The sequence below is a fragment of the Meles meles genome, chromosome 17, assembly GCF_922984935.1.
Source record: "Meles meles chromosome 17, mMelMel3.1 paternal haplotype, whole genome shotgun sequence".
Classification (NCBI taxonomy): Eukaryota; Metazoa; Chordata; class Mammalia; order Carnivora; family Mustelidae; genus Meles; species Meles meles.
The window spans coordinates 5,559,132-5,575,887 of record NC_060082.1 but is presented as its reverse complement, the minus strand read 5'-3'; the positions used below and the strand labels follow the sequence as shown (position 1 = coordinate 5,575,887).

The 16,756-nt window shown below is 56.2% G+C and overlaps 3 protein-coding genes across 3 annotated transcripts; 1 reads left to right on the top strand and 2 right to left on the bottom strand.

Moving 5' to 3' along the window:
• The first annotated feature begins 62 nt into the window (after positions 1-62).
• On the top strand, positions 63-2,082 carry APOA2 (apolipoprotein A2). Its single transcript, XM_045983303.1, has 4 exons — positions 63-87; positions 889-964; positions 1,204-1,336; positions 1,887-2,082. Exons 2-4 carry the CDS (start codon positions 913-915, stop codon positions 2,002-2,004), a joined length of 303 nt encoding a protein of 100 aa, XP_045839259.1. The 5' UTR covers positions 63-87; positions 889-912; the 3' UTR covers positions 2,005-2,082.
• Positions 2,083-4,006: 1,924 nt separating this feature from the next.
• On the bottom strand, positions 4,007-7,445 carry FCER1G (Fc epsilon receptor Ig). Its single transcript, XM_045982708.1, has 5 exons — positions 7,039-7,445; positions 5,049-5,140; positions 4,882-4,917; positions 4,519-4,539; positions 4,007-4,362 (listed from the first exon to the last, which is right to left on the bottom strand). Exons 1-5 carry the CDS (start codon positions 7,085-7,087, stop codon positions 4,300-4,302), a joined length of 261 nt encoding a protein of 86 aa, XP_045838664.1. The 5' UTR covers positions 7,088-7,445; the 3' UTR covers positions 4,007-4,299.
• A 274-nt stretch (positions 7,446-7,719) lies between these two features.
• On the bottom strand, positions 7,720-16,743 carry NDUFS2 (NADH:ubiquinone oxidoreductase core subunit S2). Its single transcript, XM_045982707.1, has 14 exons — positions 16,595-16,743; positions 15,699-15,805; positions 13,586-13,776; positions 11,985-12,105; positions 11,707-11,819; positions 10,659-10,733; positions 10,426-10,503; positions 10,193-10,278; positions 9,880-9,999; positions 8,910-9,039; positions 8,559-8,654; positions 8,309-8,392; positions 8,115-8,172; positions 7,720-7,946 (listed from the first exon to the last, which is right to left on the bottom strand). The coding sequence occupies exons 1-14, from the start codon at positions 16,687-16,689 to the stop codon at positions 7,909-7,911; spliced, it is 1,392 nt and encodes a 463-aa protein (XP_045838663.1). The 5' UTR covers positions 16,690-16,743; the 3' UTR covers positions 7,720-7,908.
• Positions 16,744-16,756: the final 13 nt, after the last annotated feature.

Sequence of the window (16,756 nt, the reverse complement as noted above, 5' to 3'; positions counted from 1 at the left end):
AGACTCTCATTCACTTCCTTTCTTGCCAGGGCCCACCGTATGGGAAGGGGAAGGCAGAGGCTACTTTCTGAATTTGTTTTATTGGAGGTAGGGTCTACGCATTTATCAGCACTCAAGAGGGTTATTCTGGGCTCTTGTGTTTCCTCCCTCATCTCATTACACATTAACTGAAAGGAGGACAGACTCAATCACACTTGCCCTCTGACCCTAACCCTTATTCTCCTAATCCTCATTTGCCTGCCCCCTGCCCCCGATTTCATTCCTTTCCCCTTCCTTCTGTTCCCCGATACCTCTCTGCCAAGCTGCAGTGAAGGGGGTCGGGCTGGGGAGATGAAATCTGGCCACAGTGGGACAAAGTTACCAAGGACTGAGGGTTTGATATGTCAGGGCTTTCCGGAAGAAAACTAGGAATCCTGCTTCCTGCAGCATTCAAATCCCAAGAGCGCCAGCCCCAGACCCCGAAAGAGTAAGTGTCAGTAAGCTGGAAGAATGCCCCCTTGGCCTCTGCCCACTAAGACCCACACCCCTGCGTCCCGCCTCATCACCATGATCCCCCACATTCTTGTCCTCTCCTCCCCCATTTCTTCAGCTTGTTTACTCCAACATGGCCCCTGTCCTATGGGGCCCTTCCACAGTCCTTATCACCTGACAGGGGGGTGGGGAAGCAGAAATGTATATAGCCCCATCTCCCCGGCCAGGCCAGACACAGACAGCAAGGACAGAGACGCTGACCAGGTAGGGTAAGGAAGCGAGCGGTGTGGCCAGGATCCAGAGAGGATAGGGTTTTAACTGTGGGAAGGGAGGGAACCTGGTCGGAATGGGCACCTAGGTAGGGGTCTCTGGGGAGGTGCTGAAACTCATTCCTCCCTGACTCCCAACTGCTTCCAGGCCACCATCCCCACTGTTACCGCCATGAAGCTGCTTGCTCTGACTGTGCTGCTCCTCGCCGTCTGTAGCCTTGAAGGTGGGTGTCGTATGGAAAGGGGTCCCAAGAAGGAGAAGGTGCTAGAGTTCCTGGCTTCCCATCTGTCGGTGCTCCCAGCAAGGAGCACTGAATGCTCCAGAGCAAGATCACTCCCTCTCAAAAGTCCGGAAAGCTCATCCAGAGACTGGAGCTGGGTACCTGTTTGGAGAGGGGGCTGGGAGTGGGGGCTGGGGACCCAGCTGATGAGCTCTGTGTGTGTTGTGTGCGTGTGTGCGCAGGGGCTCTTGTTAGGAGACAGGCGGAGGAGCCGAATCTGCAGAGCCTGGTCTCTCGGTACTTCCAGACGGTGACCGACTATGGCAAGGACCTGGTGGAGAAGGCCAAGGGCCCAGAGCTTCAGGCCCAGGCCAAGTAAGTCTCAGTGAAAGGGGCTCAGGGGGCGCACCTGGCTGGCGCCATCAGTGGAGCGTGCGAATCTTGATCTCCGGGTTGTGAGTTTGGGCCCCACGTTGGGTGCAGAGATTGCTAAAAAATAAAATATTTTAAAAAAGAAAAGAGAAGAGAAGAAAGAAAGAAAGGGGATCGGGAACCAGGGAGCTTTAGAGAGAAAGAAGGGAAGATGGGAGATTGCTGGAGCTCAAGGGTAGGGGTTAGAGAGGATGAGGTTTAAGTTGGAAAGACAAATTCTTTCACCACCTCGTAGATCCCACAGGCCTCTTGGACAGATAGGGCCAGCAGGAGCTAGGCTTTGAATTTTTATCTCTAGGGTCTGTTCCTCTACCCGATGGAGGGCTTGCTTCCCCTTCTGGGAGCGTTACCATAAGAGGATGGCCCAGGCCCTAGGGTCTCGGGAGCTGGGTCTCACCCCCCAGCACCAGCGGGTCTCACCCCCCAGCACCAGCGGGTCCCCTGCCAGTGCCTAGGGTCTCTCACACTGACGTCCAATCCTTTGATTACACAGGGCTTATTTTGAGAAGACACAGGAGCAGCTAACGCCCCTGGTCAAGAAGGCCGGAACTGATCTGATCAACTTCTTGAGCAATTTCATGGACCTCAAAACACAGCCTGCAACCCAGTGAGGCATCCAGACCATTGTCTTCTATCCCCAGCTGGCCACTAGAACACCCACGGGTCCAGCCTCGAGCGCTCTCCCCCACACGCTCCTTGTTTTCTACAATAAATATTGAAGAAGTCAGGTGTGAACCTGGTGCTTTGGAGGACTGGGAGAAGTACGGGTATCGGTAAGGGGAGGACCAAGAGGCCTGCTCCTGCTAGGAGAGGGGTTTGGCGTGCGGAATGGAGGGAGGGATGAAGAGACAGCTGGTGGAAACAATAGGGGAGTGGTGTCTATGATTCTTCTTCATGCCCAAATCATCTTCCCCCAGCCTGGGATCTGCTCGGCACAGAGGCTGAGCCTGTGCACTGCACAAGGGACAGTGAAAGGCAGGAAAGTTTCATAAACTGAGTCCATAGACTACTGGAGGTCACAGAAAAGGAGGCACCCCCACCTCCAGAACTTCCTCTCAATCATTCTATGAAGAGGAGAAGGCTTCCCATAAATGAACCCAAAGGTGTCACCTGAGACCCTGGCTTCCCTTCTGAGCCAGGGGAATACCATGCTACCCCCCATCCTACAGAAAATATATGAATTTGCTCTTCTTCCCCAAAAGTGCTCAAACCCTCCTTCCATTTAAAATCTCTCACCTAGGCCCCCTGGCTGGGGGCCATTCCGAGCCTCTCCCCTTATAGAACTGGCTGGGTGGTCAGATCGGAAACTCATAGACATGATGGCCAGCTCGTGGCCAGACGGGTCTCCCGGACTAAATCAAAATGGGATGGAAATCAGGCTGGGCTGATGTGGGAGACTCACAATACCAACGTGGAGCACAAAGAAGAGGAGGCATTTTCCAGTAAGTTTGTTCCCACTCCACACTTGAAGCAGTTACCTCTGTACCCTGGCTCATTGCTCAGAGCTCCTCTGAAATCGCTGCTTCCCAGGCACCGGACCGGGCTCCAATTTCCTCCGGGTATCGACCAGTCTTCCGTCTGGCCTCCAAGGCCCTCGCCACGCAGAGTGACGTTCTTCCCTTTCTTCCCCAGTTTCTGTTTTTCTCTCATGCGACAAGATGTGTGGGGACAAAGAGAGCTCAGTCTGTCCCTTGCAAGATGCCCTTGGACAGGTTCATTAATTTCAAAGAGTCAGATCTTCCTCCCGGGGTTAGGGAGCAGATCCAACCGTGCAAGAGAGGCGGAAACATAGTGGACGGTTTCAGTCGCTGTGCGGGGCTGAGTCTTACCCAGCTTGGCCGGGGCGGGATCGCAGGACCCACGCTGCTGGGGCTGCGGAATCCGAGGCGGGACCGTGTCTGCTGTGATGCAGATACCACAGGAAATCCCGGCTCCCGGCAGAGCAGGAAATAGGACAGGCATGGACCTGACCCGGGCGATTCCTTAGTCGTCCACCCTGGCACTTGGCGCTCGTCTCCCATCTAGAGCCTGTTTGTTCCCCTTTGCCTTTCCCACCCCCAAGCCTCATCTGGCCCTCTAAGGTTCCTCTTGCCCCCAGAAACCACTGAGAACTCAAGTTCCCATAAAACCCTCCATCAGGGTGTCACACAAGGCTTCAACATGCCATCTGCTCTCAGCTACGCTAATGTTCAGATGTGTGCCTGCGTGCACTGTCCCCACACTGCTCCCTGACCCTCCCTCTGGTCCGGATTGGTGACTGTTTGGGGCGGGACAGCCACGCTACTCCACAGCCCAACCTCAGTCCAGGTGCCACACACGGAAAGCCAAGCTGGGTGCAGACATCATTTCTTAGGTTCCGATGTTTCTGAGTGTGCCCAGACACCTGACACTCACTCCCTGTTCCAGCTCCATGCCACTGGACCCGGGGCGGAGGGTCTCATCCCTGCCCCAGCCACGGGCAGCTTTCACTCCTCGACCAAGCAGCCTCGTCCTGAAGTCTACCAGACCATGAGCTCTGTGAGGTCGGGAGCTGGTTACTCAAAACGGCATCGTCAGTCCCCAGCCCAGCGCCTCGTAGAGGCTGAATAAATATATGATAAATAATGAACAGAGTCCAGGCTCTGATGGCTTTATTGGTGATACTCTCTTTCCATTGTTGAGTGGGAGTGGGAGACAGGAAAGAGAGGGCTGGGGAACGGCAGTGAGATCAGAATATACACATTAATGATTAGCATCTGAGAAGTCCGGTGGGGAGGAAGACCCACCGGTGTCCAATAATGGGGAACGTAGCATCATTTCAGAGGTGAGGTCGGCTGGCACTAACAGGGACATATGTGATGCCAACCATGGGGGTTAGGAAGAGAACGAGGAGGGGAAGGACGTGGCCAGGGACATCTGTTCTACAGTTACTGGGACGGTTTCTCATGCTTCAGGGTCTCGTACGTCTCCTGGTTCCGGGTGCTCAGGCCCTGGAGGTGAAGGTCAGAGGATGGTCAGGGCTTGTGCACACTGCAGGCCCCTCGTTGGGCCCCCTATAGGCCCTGTGTCTTTCAAAGATCACAGGAAAACCCACTCTCTCCTGCTGACTTCCCCGGACTGGGGTGGGGGTTGGCAGGTTCACTCACCGTGTAAATGCCGTCTGATTTCTGCAGAAGCAAAGGGGACAAGGCGTTAGACACCCATGCCTCCTTCAGAGTCCCTCGGCCTCTTCTTCCCCACCCCGTGAGGTATGTGGCTGGGGCTGGCGGCCGCTGGGGCCAGAGGGCACTCATGTGGGGATTCCCAGGCACGGATGCCCGTTTGCCCGCAGGGCTACACATGCGCGTGCGCATACACACCGCGTACTCAGGGTCACTCTCCGCTCTCCCTTATCCCCTGCTGAGTATTTTACTTGGGGCCTGGCTAGGTGGCAGGGTGGGCGGGGGAAGGGGGCGACCTTGGACACTGGAGACTGGAACATTGACACCCAGGCGCGGAAGGGGCCATACCTCGTAGCTGGCTGTGGCCGCCTTCCGCACCTGGATCTGGAGCAGGGGAGAGAGAGGTCGTCAGTACCCGCGAAGGTAGTGGCCCAGCCCCATCCGCCCCAACTTCGCGGGGATCCCCGGTTATTCCCTCTCCTCAAAGCCGAGCCGGCCCCCTCCCCTGGCCTTACCTTAAGTCGGCAGTAGAGAAGGGTGAGGACAATACCATACAAAAACAGGATGGCATCCAGGATATAGCAGAGCTGAGGCTCTCCCAGGGCGGCTGAGGGGACAGAGGGTGCCCTCAGGGTCAGGGGCATCAGGGAGGTTCCGGCGCTCAGAGGACAGAGCCGGCAGGTGGGACCGGGCCTGGCGGGGCATCTCCCAGGAGACACACTTGGTCTTCCTCTCTGGATCCTATTTTTCTCGGCTTTCCCCCTTCTCTCTCACCCTGGGGCAGGGCTGGGACAGGAAGTGTGGGGTGTTCTGCCCGCTGCGATGGAACTTACAGGCACTGAGAGCCGAGGAGGGAGCCCCCTGCAGCCCTGCTCGGCTCCCTCCTGGGCCCCCAGGCCTCTGCTTTCCACCCTGTCGGCTCCCCAGGCCCCATTGAGCACGTCACAGCCCTCAAAGGACTCATTTGAGTTCACGGGGCGAAGACCAAAACCTCAGCCCAGAGGGACAGGCAGCGACAAATTTCACTGAAGAAACCACAGGAGTGTCTCTGCTAGGTCCTGTGACCTGTGGCTGAGGGCTGGACAGGATGTGAACCGAAGAAGGGAGGGAAGGCAATTACCCCGTTATCGGTCATCTCTGAGCCTCGGTCCCCACACTCTCTGGCCCCCTAGAGTGGGCTTAAAAATGGAACAACAGGTGTCTGCTTCCCTGGGCCTCATGGATCCCGATGGCGCAGGGCTGGGGGAGAGGCTCTGCCCGGGTTCGGGGGGAGTGGGGATGACCACAAGCCAGATTCCAGCCCCGGGCACTCTGCCCTGTTACTCACTCACTCTGGGCCACACAGAGAGGAAGTTTTATGCAATTTAAAAAATCAAATAGGGTGTGAACCCCAGCCACGGTCTGCCCTGAAACCCTTTCTGAAGGGCTCACCGGCACGTGGCCGATGCTGGGGGGGACTTCTGGTCCCCTGACGCTCGTTCCCACAGTGTTGCATAAACCAAAAAACTCCCAGGTGGGGGTTGGTGGGGGGGAAACATCGTTATCGCCATTTCACCAAGGATGAAAGGCAGGCTCGGAAAAGCTAAGTAACTCCTTTAGGGCCAGAAGGCTAAGGGACAGAGCCGGAGCTCAAACCCAGGCTTTCTGCTTTCCGTGCTTCTGTCCTGACCTTTCTGCCACGGTGCCCCCACTCTCTCCTCACCTGGTGGCAGCAGGTGGGCACCCACGCATTCCCTCCACCTCACAGCTGGGCTGCTGGACTCCCCCAGCCCGTCTCTTTCAATTTCCCACTTCCCTGGAGGTTCACGAACCCCCATCTCCCCAGCACCCAGCTGCAACCCCCATCAAAACGCGCACACACAGCCAGGCCACAGGCCGCCAGAAGCAACAGTGTAGAAACCGAGTGCCTGGAGCTGTAGAGCCTCTGAGGCCTGCCCGTGTCTGCCTCCATTTCTTGGCTGGTGCTCAGGCCTCTGGAACCCGGCACTGCGAGCTGCCTCCCACCCCTGCCCTCACAGCAGCTGTTGGCAGAGTGGGCTGGGCTGGTGACGACCCATGGAAGCAGGTAACAGGTCGACTTTGACCATCCTTGCCTCACTGCCAAGCCGGACGACAGGCTCCCGCTTTCCTAGGGGGTCTTTAAGAATTCATCGCCCAGCCCGAGATCAGCTCCCAGCGGACCAGCCCGGAGGCACCACACAGGAAACGCTGATCATGGGAAAAGCAGCTTCTCCCCAGGCTGGCTTTTCATGTTGTACCTCCCCTGCCCAATTGAAGCCTTCCCCGAGACCAACCCTGAAAAAGTCAGGAGACGTGAAAGCAGGGAGCTAGGACTCTTGTGCCCTGATGGGGACCAGAAGGGACCAGCCACAAGGTCTCAGGGTCCATCTGAGCCCGGCACCCACCTGCCAGCCTTTCCCCGTCTTCCCCTACCTCGGCGCTCAGACGCCAGCCCTCAGTTCTCCCCCTAGGCCCGGCCCGTGGGCCCGCAGCCCACCCTCTCACCTGCTTGTTCAACCAGAAGCAGCAGGAGCAAGACCACGGCGGGGACCATCTTGGGCGGGGGCTGAAGGGCCGCGAGCCGGCGATCGGACGCTCTGGCACTGCGCAGCTGTGCTCAGCGGCTCCCTGACCACAGAGTCCCCCCCTTCCTGCCCCGCCTTCCCCCAGCTTTGGCCCCTTCCCCTTCCTGCACCGGAGCCCGGGCGGCTCCCGGAAGGGCCAACTAAGGGAGTTAGAGCTGGGCTCTCCTGCCTCAGTCCTTCAGTGACCAAGCCCCAGGCACCAGGGGATGGGTTGTGGTGGGGACGTCCCTGCCTGAGAAAGGCCGTCTAAACCGGCCATCACCCCACGTCCGGATACACCTGGAAGACACAGTCCCTTCAAGGTCCCTGAGACCCCACTGTAGCCTCTTCCCTGCCGCATGGAACTTTGCCCCCGTCTCGATGGGAGAGGTTTACCAGTTTGTGGAGGCAGCTGAGTCTGGGTGGGGGGGACTGAGGGAAAAGAGGAAATGGGGAATGGAGAAGTGGAAAGGCCAAGAGTCAGACGAGGGGGTGGAGATGAACAGGAAACACTGGCAAGAACGGAGACTCACAGAGAGCTACAGGGTTAACTCACGTTCTCAACTTCTCCAACAAAGCGAAAGACGGGAAGATACCAAGAAAGACATACCAGAGGTTTGGGCAGAGGGGCCGGAAGGCGGCTAATTTATTCTAATTCCTCCTTTTCTAGTACATGCACAGAATGTCTGACGGCTGAGTGTCTGCAGGTGCGCACACACATACACACACACGCACACAGAATCCCTTTCCAGGGACAGCTGGGCTCCGAGGAGAAGCAGACAGGCAGGGGTATCAGATGCTCTTCCCCAGCTCACCGATCCACTTCTCCAAACACAATATCTTGGGTACCTAAGAGATCAGCAGGAGGAGAAAAAAAAAAGTGCTATCACCAAAAATCCAGAACTCGCTACTTGCCCGGCAGACTGAGGATCTGAGTCTGTGCCCACAGTCTCTGCCCCTGTCAGAGCCCCAAACTCCCTCATCTGTGGCCTCTCGGCCACACAACAGGCCTCATACCTATGATGGCAACAACATCCGCCAGCATGTGTCCCTTCGACATCTTGTCCAAACCAGCCTGGAGAGATGGGGACAGTGTCAGGTGAGATCAGCAGGGTGGGACGAGGAGGAAGGGAAGTTCATCAGAATCTCACCCGAGGTCCCTAATGACACATTCATTTAGTGGAGAGAGAACCCCTGGGGTTGGTTCTTACCAGGTGGGCAAAACCTGGAGCCTTGATCTTGCACCGGTAAGGGCGGCTGCTGCCATCGGACACGAGGTACACCCCAAACTCTCCCTGTCCGAGAAGAAGGTTGGCTGCCTCCGTTAACAGGAAGAAGACTTTTCTCTGCCAACGAAGCCTCTCTATTCCCCCGCATGTCCCCCCTCTCGCCGATGACTGCTCCCCTGTCTCCAGTCCCCCAGTGCCCCGGGCTGCCCTTTCCTTCCCCATCTCTCCTCACCTTAGGAGCCTCGATGGCAGTGTACGTGGCCCCCGGGGGGACCTGGTAGCCCTCCGTGTACAGCTTGAAGTGATGGATCAGTGACTCCATGGAAGTCTGGAGAGGGGGAAGGGAGCTGCAGTGAGCCAGATCCCAATGTCTCCCCGCCCTTCCCGCAGAGCAGGAAAAACCCCCACCCCAGGGGGGAGACTAAAACCCACGCCGTGGACAGACGAGGTAGCTACGGAGGCGAAGACCTCTGCAGTGAATTCTTTCAAAAAGGAAAACTGAGAAGCAGGGTGTAACCAAGGACACTGCCCCCCCCCCCCCCGCTGCTGGCCCCTCTCCCTTCTCTCTCGCCCCAGAGCCAACCTTCATCTCTGCTCGCTTAGGCGGAGACACTTTGGCGTCATCGACTTTGATCTCCCCGGGGGGCATCTTGTTCAGACACTGCGCGATGATGCGAAGGGACTGGCGCATCTCCTCCACCCGACACAGGTACCTGACCGGGCAGGGCCAGAGCAGGAGAGGGGCCGTCAGAGCAGACTGAGGCGGAGCAGGACGCAGGGCATCCCTTCCCCGGCCCAGAGCACTGGCTGACTTGTTCCCTCCCTCTTTTCTCCTAGGGCGGCACCTCTGCCTGGCTTGGCCACCCAAGTAAGACCTCTCATCTTCTGGCTCTGGTGTGGCTCCTGCCCCAAGTCCCCTCCCGATCTTCTCAGCCCATGTCCCGTGGCCTCCCCTCTTAGACACTTCTTGGACTCTAGAACGGGTGAGAGTCAAATTGACTCAAAAAGAAAACAGAAGGGGCACCTGGGAGGCTCAGTGAGTTAAACCTCTGCCTTCAGCTCAGGTCATGATCTCAGGGTGCTGGGATGAAGCCCCGCATCAGGCTCTCTGCTCAGCAGGGAGCCTGCTTCCCTCTCTCTGCCTACTTGTGACCTCTCTCCCTGTCAAATAAATAAATAAAATCTCAAAAAAAAAGAAAGAAAGAAAACAGAAGCCAATCTTATTCAGGAATGGAACGTGAAGCTTAGATCCCAGTGAAAGAGCGCGGGGTCGGGAGGACTCTGGTCTCAACCACCAAGATCAGATGATCCCAGGCTGATCTCAAATATCTAGGCCTCAGCTTTCTCAGCTACAAAAATGCAGCCCAAACCAGTCCCATCTAAGAGATGAGGGTAAGTGAGGGTAAAAGAAGACGGCTTTAGAAAACAACCTAGCTTAACAGACACAAGAGCTCCAAGAGCTTGTGGAAAATTCGGGAATACACGAAGTAGCCAAGAGAAAAGCCACACGGGAGAAAACCGCCAGAAGACAAGCGGAGAAGATCTGGCCTTACCTGTCATAGCAATCCCCTCGAGAGCCGATAGGGACATCGAACTCCACCTGGTCATAAACATCGTAGGGCTGGGTCTTCCGCAGGTCCCACTGGATGCCTGAGCCCCGGAGCATCACGCCGCTGCAGAATGGAACGGGAACAAGGGTCCCTTTCCACGAACCAGGAAAGGAGGCGCACTCTCTTCCTTGGTCTCCCGTCTCCCTCCAGGCGCGGGGTCTGAGCTCAGAGCAAGGCACAGACGGCGCCACACCTTCCCCAAACCAAGGCATTAAGCTGGACCCCCCAAGTGCAGAAGTTACTACATTCTTCTCACCTAAACCCATAGTTAAGCGCGTCTTCGGCGGTCACAACCCCAATGTCCACTGTCCGATTCCGCCAGATCCTGTTGTTCGTCAGCATCTGTTGGTCGGGAAAACTGGCCATGAATGCTCGTCCTCACTCCCGTCAGAGGCCGCTGGCGTCTTTACAACCAGGACTAAGACCCCACGAGCCTTTCTTGAGGGGAAAAGAGGGATTTTCCCCTCCAGCTCCTGGCTCCTATCTTACCTCTTCCAACTCATCAACCCGAAGAGAGAAGTTCTTAGAAAACTCATAAATGTCATCCAGAAGCCCAAGGGGTAGGTCCTAAGAGTCAAATGGAGGAGAGCAGTGAGCAGGACTCAGCCTCCCCACCCCGGGCCTACAGGGTCAGCGTTTCTATCAGCCGGCGCTGCCCTCCAGTGGCCACAGAGGATACAGGCGCCGGAGGGAGGTTTGGGAAGGCAGGGGCTCAGGCTCACCTGGTGCACGCCTCCTGGGCGGACGTAGGCCGCATGCATCCGGGCCCCCGACACGCGCTCGTAGAATTCAAACATCTTGATAGGACACACTGGTAATTAGTGACAAAGTCCTGGGCCCCAAAGTCCAACAATGTGCTGGTCCACGCCCCTGCCCCCTGCCTTCTGGAGCCCACCCAACCCTTCACAACACTGGGTTCCTTAAGAACAGAACCCCAGTTTGGGGCGCCTGGGTGGCTCAGTCAGTTGGGCATCTGCCTTCAGCTCAGGTCATGATCTCAGGGTCCAGGGATTAAGCTCCGCTTCTCCCTCTCCCTCTGCCTGTCGCTCCCCCTGCTTGTGCTGACAAATAAATAAAATCTTTTTTTTTTTTTTTAAGATTTTATTTATTTAGGAGCGCCTGAGTGGCTCAGTAGGTTAAGCTTCTGCCTTTGGCTTGGGTCATGGTCTCAGGGTCCTGGGATCGAGCCCCACATCAGGCTGTCTGCTCAGCAGGGAGCCTGCATCCCCCTCTGCCTCTGCCTGCCTCTCTGCCTACTTGTGATCTCTGTCAAATACATAAATAAAATCTTTTTAAAAAATATTTTATTTATTTATTTGACAGAGAGAGAGAGAGATCACAAGTAAGCAGAGAGGCAGATGGAGAAAGAGGGGGAAGCAGGATCCCCGCTGAGCAGACAGCCTGATGTGGGGCTCGATCCCAGGAGCCTGGGACCATAACCTGAGTCAAAGGCAGAGGCTTAACCCACTGAGCCACCCAGGTGCTCCAATAAATAGAATCTTAAAAAAAAAAAAAGAGGGGCGCCTGGGTGGTTCAGTGGGTTAAGGCCTCTGCCTTCAGCTCAGGTCATGGTCCCAGGGTTCTGGGATCGAGCCCCACATCGGGCTCTCTGCTCAGCGGGGAGCCTGCTTAAAAAAGAAAAGAACACAACCCAAGTTAAGAAGACCTCCTTCCTCTCAATATTCTGTTCTCTCTCCCTTTAATCTAGTCTCCTTCAAGAACCTTCTCCACTTCTTGTACCCCCTGCTTATCCTTTCTTTCTTCTCTTACCTTCTCTCTCTCTTCAAACATCCAGAAGAAAGGGGTCATGGCCCCAATGTCCAGGGCATGGGTTGTCACAGCCATAATGTGGTTCAAAAGCCGCGTGATTTCTCCGAACAGCACTGCACACAGGGAGGGACCACAAGGAGAGAAGGATATAGGAGCCGAGGAACGACGCTGACACGGCGGTTGTGCGCAGAGGCTGGGGTCTGCGTACTAAGCTTGGGGTCGATGCTCCCAAGCCAGGCAATGGCCGGGGAGGGCCACGGGCAGGGCTGCAGCTTTACCTCGGATCCACTGCGCCCGGGGCGGGGGCTGGATATTGAGCAGCTTCTCCACAGCCAGTGAGTAGGCCTGCTCGTTGCACATCATGGACACGTAGTCCAGCCGGTCAAAGTACGGAAGGGCCTGGGAAGAGGCAAGAACCTGGGTCACCCCTGCGGGGCCAGGAGCCCCCCGACGGCCTGCCGAACGCACCGCTGTCCGCTGGCTCCAGAGTCCGCGCTGCATAAAGCCTTCCAGGCCCAGGAGCTACGCAGGCAGCATCCTCCGGCCGGCTGTACGCGCTGGGAAATGTTTAAAAACGAGCTCTCTGAAGGGGTGGGAGGGAACCGTGATGTGCCGTGTGTGCCGGTTTCCACGGGGCAAATCCACGCGGCGGGGCCCGCTTTCAGCCACGGAACTGAACGCGGCGCCGGACGGTACTTCTGCGAAGTGGACCCAGTGACCGCACCACAGAGCTCGGCAAATAGAAGTAAGAAAGGGATAAGCTCTGAGGACTTCCTACCTTGGCCTTTGACAGAATTTATTAAATTGTGAGCTCACATCATTTACAACTTCTGATCACGGCTGTTGAACAACAGCTTACAAATCCCCACGCCTGCTCTCGAGGGCCCGCGGGGGCTGCTCCGGAGCACCTCGGCCCGCGGCCGTCTCACATGAGACAGCCCCTCTGCGACAGTGAGGGAGAGAGGTGACCAGTCTGAGCAGTAACCGGGTGGGAGCGAGGGACTGAAGGAAGACTGAGCCCCGAGAAGGGCTGCATTGGCTTCTGGTCAGGGAGAAAATGGTGCTTTCTCAGAATGCCAAGAAAGCTACTCAAGCCGCCTGCCCAACAGGCTTCAGCTTCCAGGAAGGAGGCGGGGCTGGGACTCGCGTCTTTGGGGCAGCCAGTCCTGGCCCTGATGTCACGGTGACATGGGTTCGCGCTGCAGGCTTGGGCTCCACACTCTGGGACCAGACACCAGTCCCGCCTAGACTCTCCGGGGCCATCACATCCGCGTCAGCCGGGCGTACCCTACCCTCGTCACCCTCTGTGAGCAAGCCCTTTCTTCGTGACAGTAAGAAAAAACTTCAGATGCCTGTCCCTGCTCCAATTCCTTCCCATCTGACCCTCACCACTCGGGTCACAGAGTTCTCCTCAAAACGGCACGCTGCCACCAACTCCCTCCCGGTCACTCTGACTCACGGAGTGTTTGGAAAACAGACCGGAGACGGCCGGAAGATACAAGAATCGGCTGTTACTCCTAAGGAGCTGACGTCTCTTGCCTCTTCCCCTGTCCCTAGGGACACCGGCTTTGACGTACTAGTTCGATATAAGAACAGGGAAACTGAGGCACTAGAGAAAGGGTAAAGGGGCCAGCCCAAAGCCATCTGGAGAAAAGCTGGGGGTGTTCAGCTGCCAAACACTCCTGCTGGGTAAACCACATCTGGATGGACGGATGGACTGCGGTCACGCGCCCCTGGCACATCCCCCCATCCTCCCAACCAAAACCATCCTCATGTCCTCAACACCCTCCTCCCCTGGGGCTTTGGGAGCAGTGAACTGGCAAAGTGCCAGGCCATGGCATCCCAGGGCCTGGCAGCAGGCCCCTGCGCACCCGCACACCTGCAGATAGGTCTTGTACTCAATGAGCTTCTCGGTGCCTCGGTGCAGCAGGCCGATGTGGGGGTCGCACTTCCGCACCATCTCCCCGCTCAGCTCCATCACGAGCCGCAGGACTCCGTGGGCTGCTGGGTGCTGCGGCCCAAAGTTCAGGGTCAGGTTTGTCACCATTGTGTCCTTTGGAGGGTCCACATCTGAGAAGTGGGAAAGAGTTCAGAGTCAAATGGTAATTCCCTAGAGAGCCCCCAAGAGACAGCAAAGAGTGAGACTCCCCTACGGCCCTTCCCCGTCACTCCGTCACTCCGTCACTCCGTCACTCCGCGCCCTGCTGATTCCCTAATGGCCAACCTCACCAGGAAGAAGCCATTAAAAGGGGAAAAGGGGAGGAAGATGTAAATTTCCTGACAAGAGGGACCACGCATGAACCCTACTCTTTCCGTGTCTCCCAGTTACCCTTTTAAAGATTGTAATACTGGGCCCCCGGGTGCCTCAGTTGGTTAAGCAGCTAACTTTTCCTTCCGCTTGGGTCATGATCTCAGGGTCCTGGGATCAAGCCCTGAGTTGGGCCTGCACTCTGCAGAGTCTGTGCAAGGATTCTCTTTTGGGGTGCCTGGGTGGCTCAGCGGGTTAAAGTCTCTGCCTTCGGCTCAGGTCATGATCCCAGGGTCCTGCGATCGAGCCCCACATCGGGCTCCCTGCTCAGCAGGGAGCCTGTTTCCTCCTCTCTCTCTCTGCCTGCCTCTCTGCCTACTTGTGATCTCTCTCCCTGTCAAATAAATAAATAAAATCTTAAAAAAAAAAAAGAAACAGGGCATGGGAATGACTCAAACAGGTAGACAGGAGAGCCTTCCCAGGCTATGGAATCAACAAAGGTCAAACTTTGGGAACAAGGACGTCTCTGTGGAACTCCTTCTCTACCAAGAAGCAGAAGATGAGTGTGGGCAGACAGTAGGGGGTAGTGATTCAATTATCGGTATCATTAATAACCACACTCACAGCGGACTTACCAACGGCCGGTCACTACACTAACTGGTTCTGATGGTTATGATCCCATTTAACCCTTACAGTGATGCTACGAAACAGGCACTTCATTCACTGGTAAATGGGGAAGCTTAGAACTGAAACCAGAGTTTAACTTTTCAACCAAAATTCTTCACCAGGGGCTGTGGAGTCAGACAGACCCAAGTACAAAGCCGGGTATGTGTCCTTTACCAAGTTTTTGATCTCCCTGCACCACGATTTTCTCAAGAGTAGCATAAAGCGGGGCTGGCTCTTATGGAGTTGTTGCGAGGACTAAGTGAAATAATGCCTATCGAATGCCTGAAATGCGGCCACTGTTACTGTTGGATTTTTGAAAAGTAATAGAAACTCTTCTGAAGGTTTCTGAGCAAGAGAATGAAGGCCATGGTAAAATGATGTTTGGGGAAGATGGGGGGTGATTACACTGTGCTCCAAAGCTGGAGGGGGACCAGATCAGTGGCAGGAACCCAGTGGGGAGACGCCTGAGTAACTAAAGGTCCAGTACAAAATAGATCTGAACAAGAAAGGACAAGATGGTCCGATGTGGAACATTATAAAAGAATCTGCATGGTTTGGTGACTTCTTGGACTTAAGGAGGACAAGAGAGAAAAAAGAGCCAAAGGTAACAAAAATGTCTCATTCCTGAGAAATTAAGGAAAACGTGGGAACCACTGAGCAAAATCAAAAAGTCACAAGGAAGAGCTACTTTTGATGGAGGAAAATGCTTCATAGTCTGGAAGACTGCATTCGGGTACCACACTGGGAAAAAACACCTTTTCTACCAAAAGAAGATGGAAATATATTGAACCTCTGGAAAAAGCTGAAGCTAAAAATATCAATCTGGTAGGGACCTCCAAAGGCTGACGAGGACCTTCTCTTTTTCTCCTCGAATGTTCTTCTTTTCCTTCTCTACTGACGAACACCTGCCCTATTATCGGTGTTACTGTGTTTGTGGAAGTGCTGGTGAAAGCAGCAAAAAGGACGAGGGCCCAAACTTGCCTTGACAGCAAGTTCAAGAGCACTCAGAATCAGCTTAGGGCAAGGGTGGGTGCGAGTCGGGGCAACTCGCAGAGCTCTGGGAGCTCTGGGAACTCACCATTCCAAGGTGGAGGCTTCCAGTGGGCTGTTTCTTTGGTGGGGTACATGACAGCTCCCCCAAACTGCTCTGCCCATTCCACATCTGGCTGCCATTGCCGAGCACCTCTAGGGAGTTAAAGACAGACCCTAGACACGGGGCCTCAACAGTGGTTGGTTTCTGTGTTCCCGTTCACTCTCTGGTGGGCCCAGGGAAGGCTCCCTCGGATTCCCCAATGCCAATTCCCTGGCACACAGTGTCGCTTTAGCAGTACAAGCTGGAACTCCAGAATTTCCATTCCTACTAAAAACTTATTCTTGGAATCACTACACCCATCTCCCCTACGCATGCAAGGCTGGGGATCCCAGCTCCTTCAACTTCTCATCGCATTCCTATTTCTACCTGAGGCATTATGAATGCATGCAAGGGGTGTATTCAAGGTCAACCTAAGACGCAGAGGTGTGCGGTGCCTGTGCAGGGGTGAGGAGAGGGGCATGACTCCTTGGCTGAGTGTTGTTCTGTGGACCAACGTTGGGGGCGGGAGACACAGGGAAGGTATCTGCGTTTGTGTTCCTCCTTGAACTCCATCAGGAGTGCTTCCCTGTTCTCGTTCAGGGAGACTTTCACCAGCTACATGCCACCCATGATGACATTCGGGAGAAGCAGGGCACAAGGGGAAGGTGACACTATCACTAACGTTCGGGAGCAGGGGCCCCCCTCCCAGCTGATTTCGCCCCTCTTCCCGCCCTCGGCCGGAGCGCGCGCCACTGCATGCTGGAGCCCCGGACAGCAGGCGTGGGCGAGGGGTCACAGGCCTGGGTCATTCTTTCCTAGGGGGTCGCAAGGCCCGCGGAGGCGCCGGACCCCAGAAATCCTGGCGTCGGGGGCTACGCGTCGAGGGCCGCCGGGAGTCTCACCTGCTGGGCTGAACCGGCAGTCGGCCCCGGGCTCCGGGCCGCAGCGCCTGGGCCGCGACGCCCCGGAGGCTGCGCAGAGCCCTCAGCGCCGCCATCTTGCCCCGCCGCGGACTGCGGGAAGGAGAACGGGCGGAAGTGCTTCCCGCGCGCCCCCTGGCGGCT

Excerpts from the sequence above, each read along its gene's own strand:
- APOA2 (XM_045983303.1), top strand. The coding sequence starts at position 913 with ATGAAGCTGCTTGCTCTGACTGTGCTGCTCCTCGCCGTCTGTAGCCTT. Across the intron at positions 965-1,203 it reads CGCCGTCTGTAGCCTTGAAG|GGGCTCTTGTTAGGAGACAG; the intron begins GTGGGTGTCGTA and ends GTGTGTGCGCAG. Across the intron at positions 1,337-1,886 it reads GAGCTTCAGGCCCAGGCCAA|GGCTTATTTTGAGAAGACAC; the intron begins GTAAGTCTCAGT and ends TTGATTACACAG.
- FCER1G (XM_045982708.1), bottom strand. The coding sequence starts at position 7,087 with ATGGTCCCCGCCGTGGTCTTGCTCCTGCTGCTTCTGGTTGAACAAGCA. Across the intron at positions 4,540-4,881 it reads CGGCCACAGCCAGCTACGAG|AAATCAGACGGCATTTACAC; the intron begins GTATGGCCCCTT and ends TTGCTTCTGCAG. Across the intron at positions 4,363-4,518 it reads AATCAGACGGCATTTACACG|GGCCTGAGCACCCGGAACCA; the intron begins GTGAGTGAACCT and ends CTTCACCTCCAG.
- NDUFS2 (XM_045982707.1), bottom strand. The coding sequence starts at position 16,689 with ATGGCGGCGCTGAGGGCTCTGCGCAGCCTCCGGGGCGTCGCGGCCCAG. Across the intron at positions 10,279-10,425 it reads GGGTTGATGAGTTGGAAGAG|ATGCTGACGAACAACAGGAT; the intron begins GTAAGATAGGAG and ends CCCGACCAACAG. Across the intron at positions 7,947-8,114 it reads GGATGTTGTTGCCATCATAG|GTACCCAAGATATTGTGTTT; the intron begins GTATGAGGCCTG and ends CTGATCTCTTAG.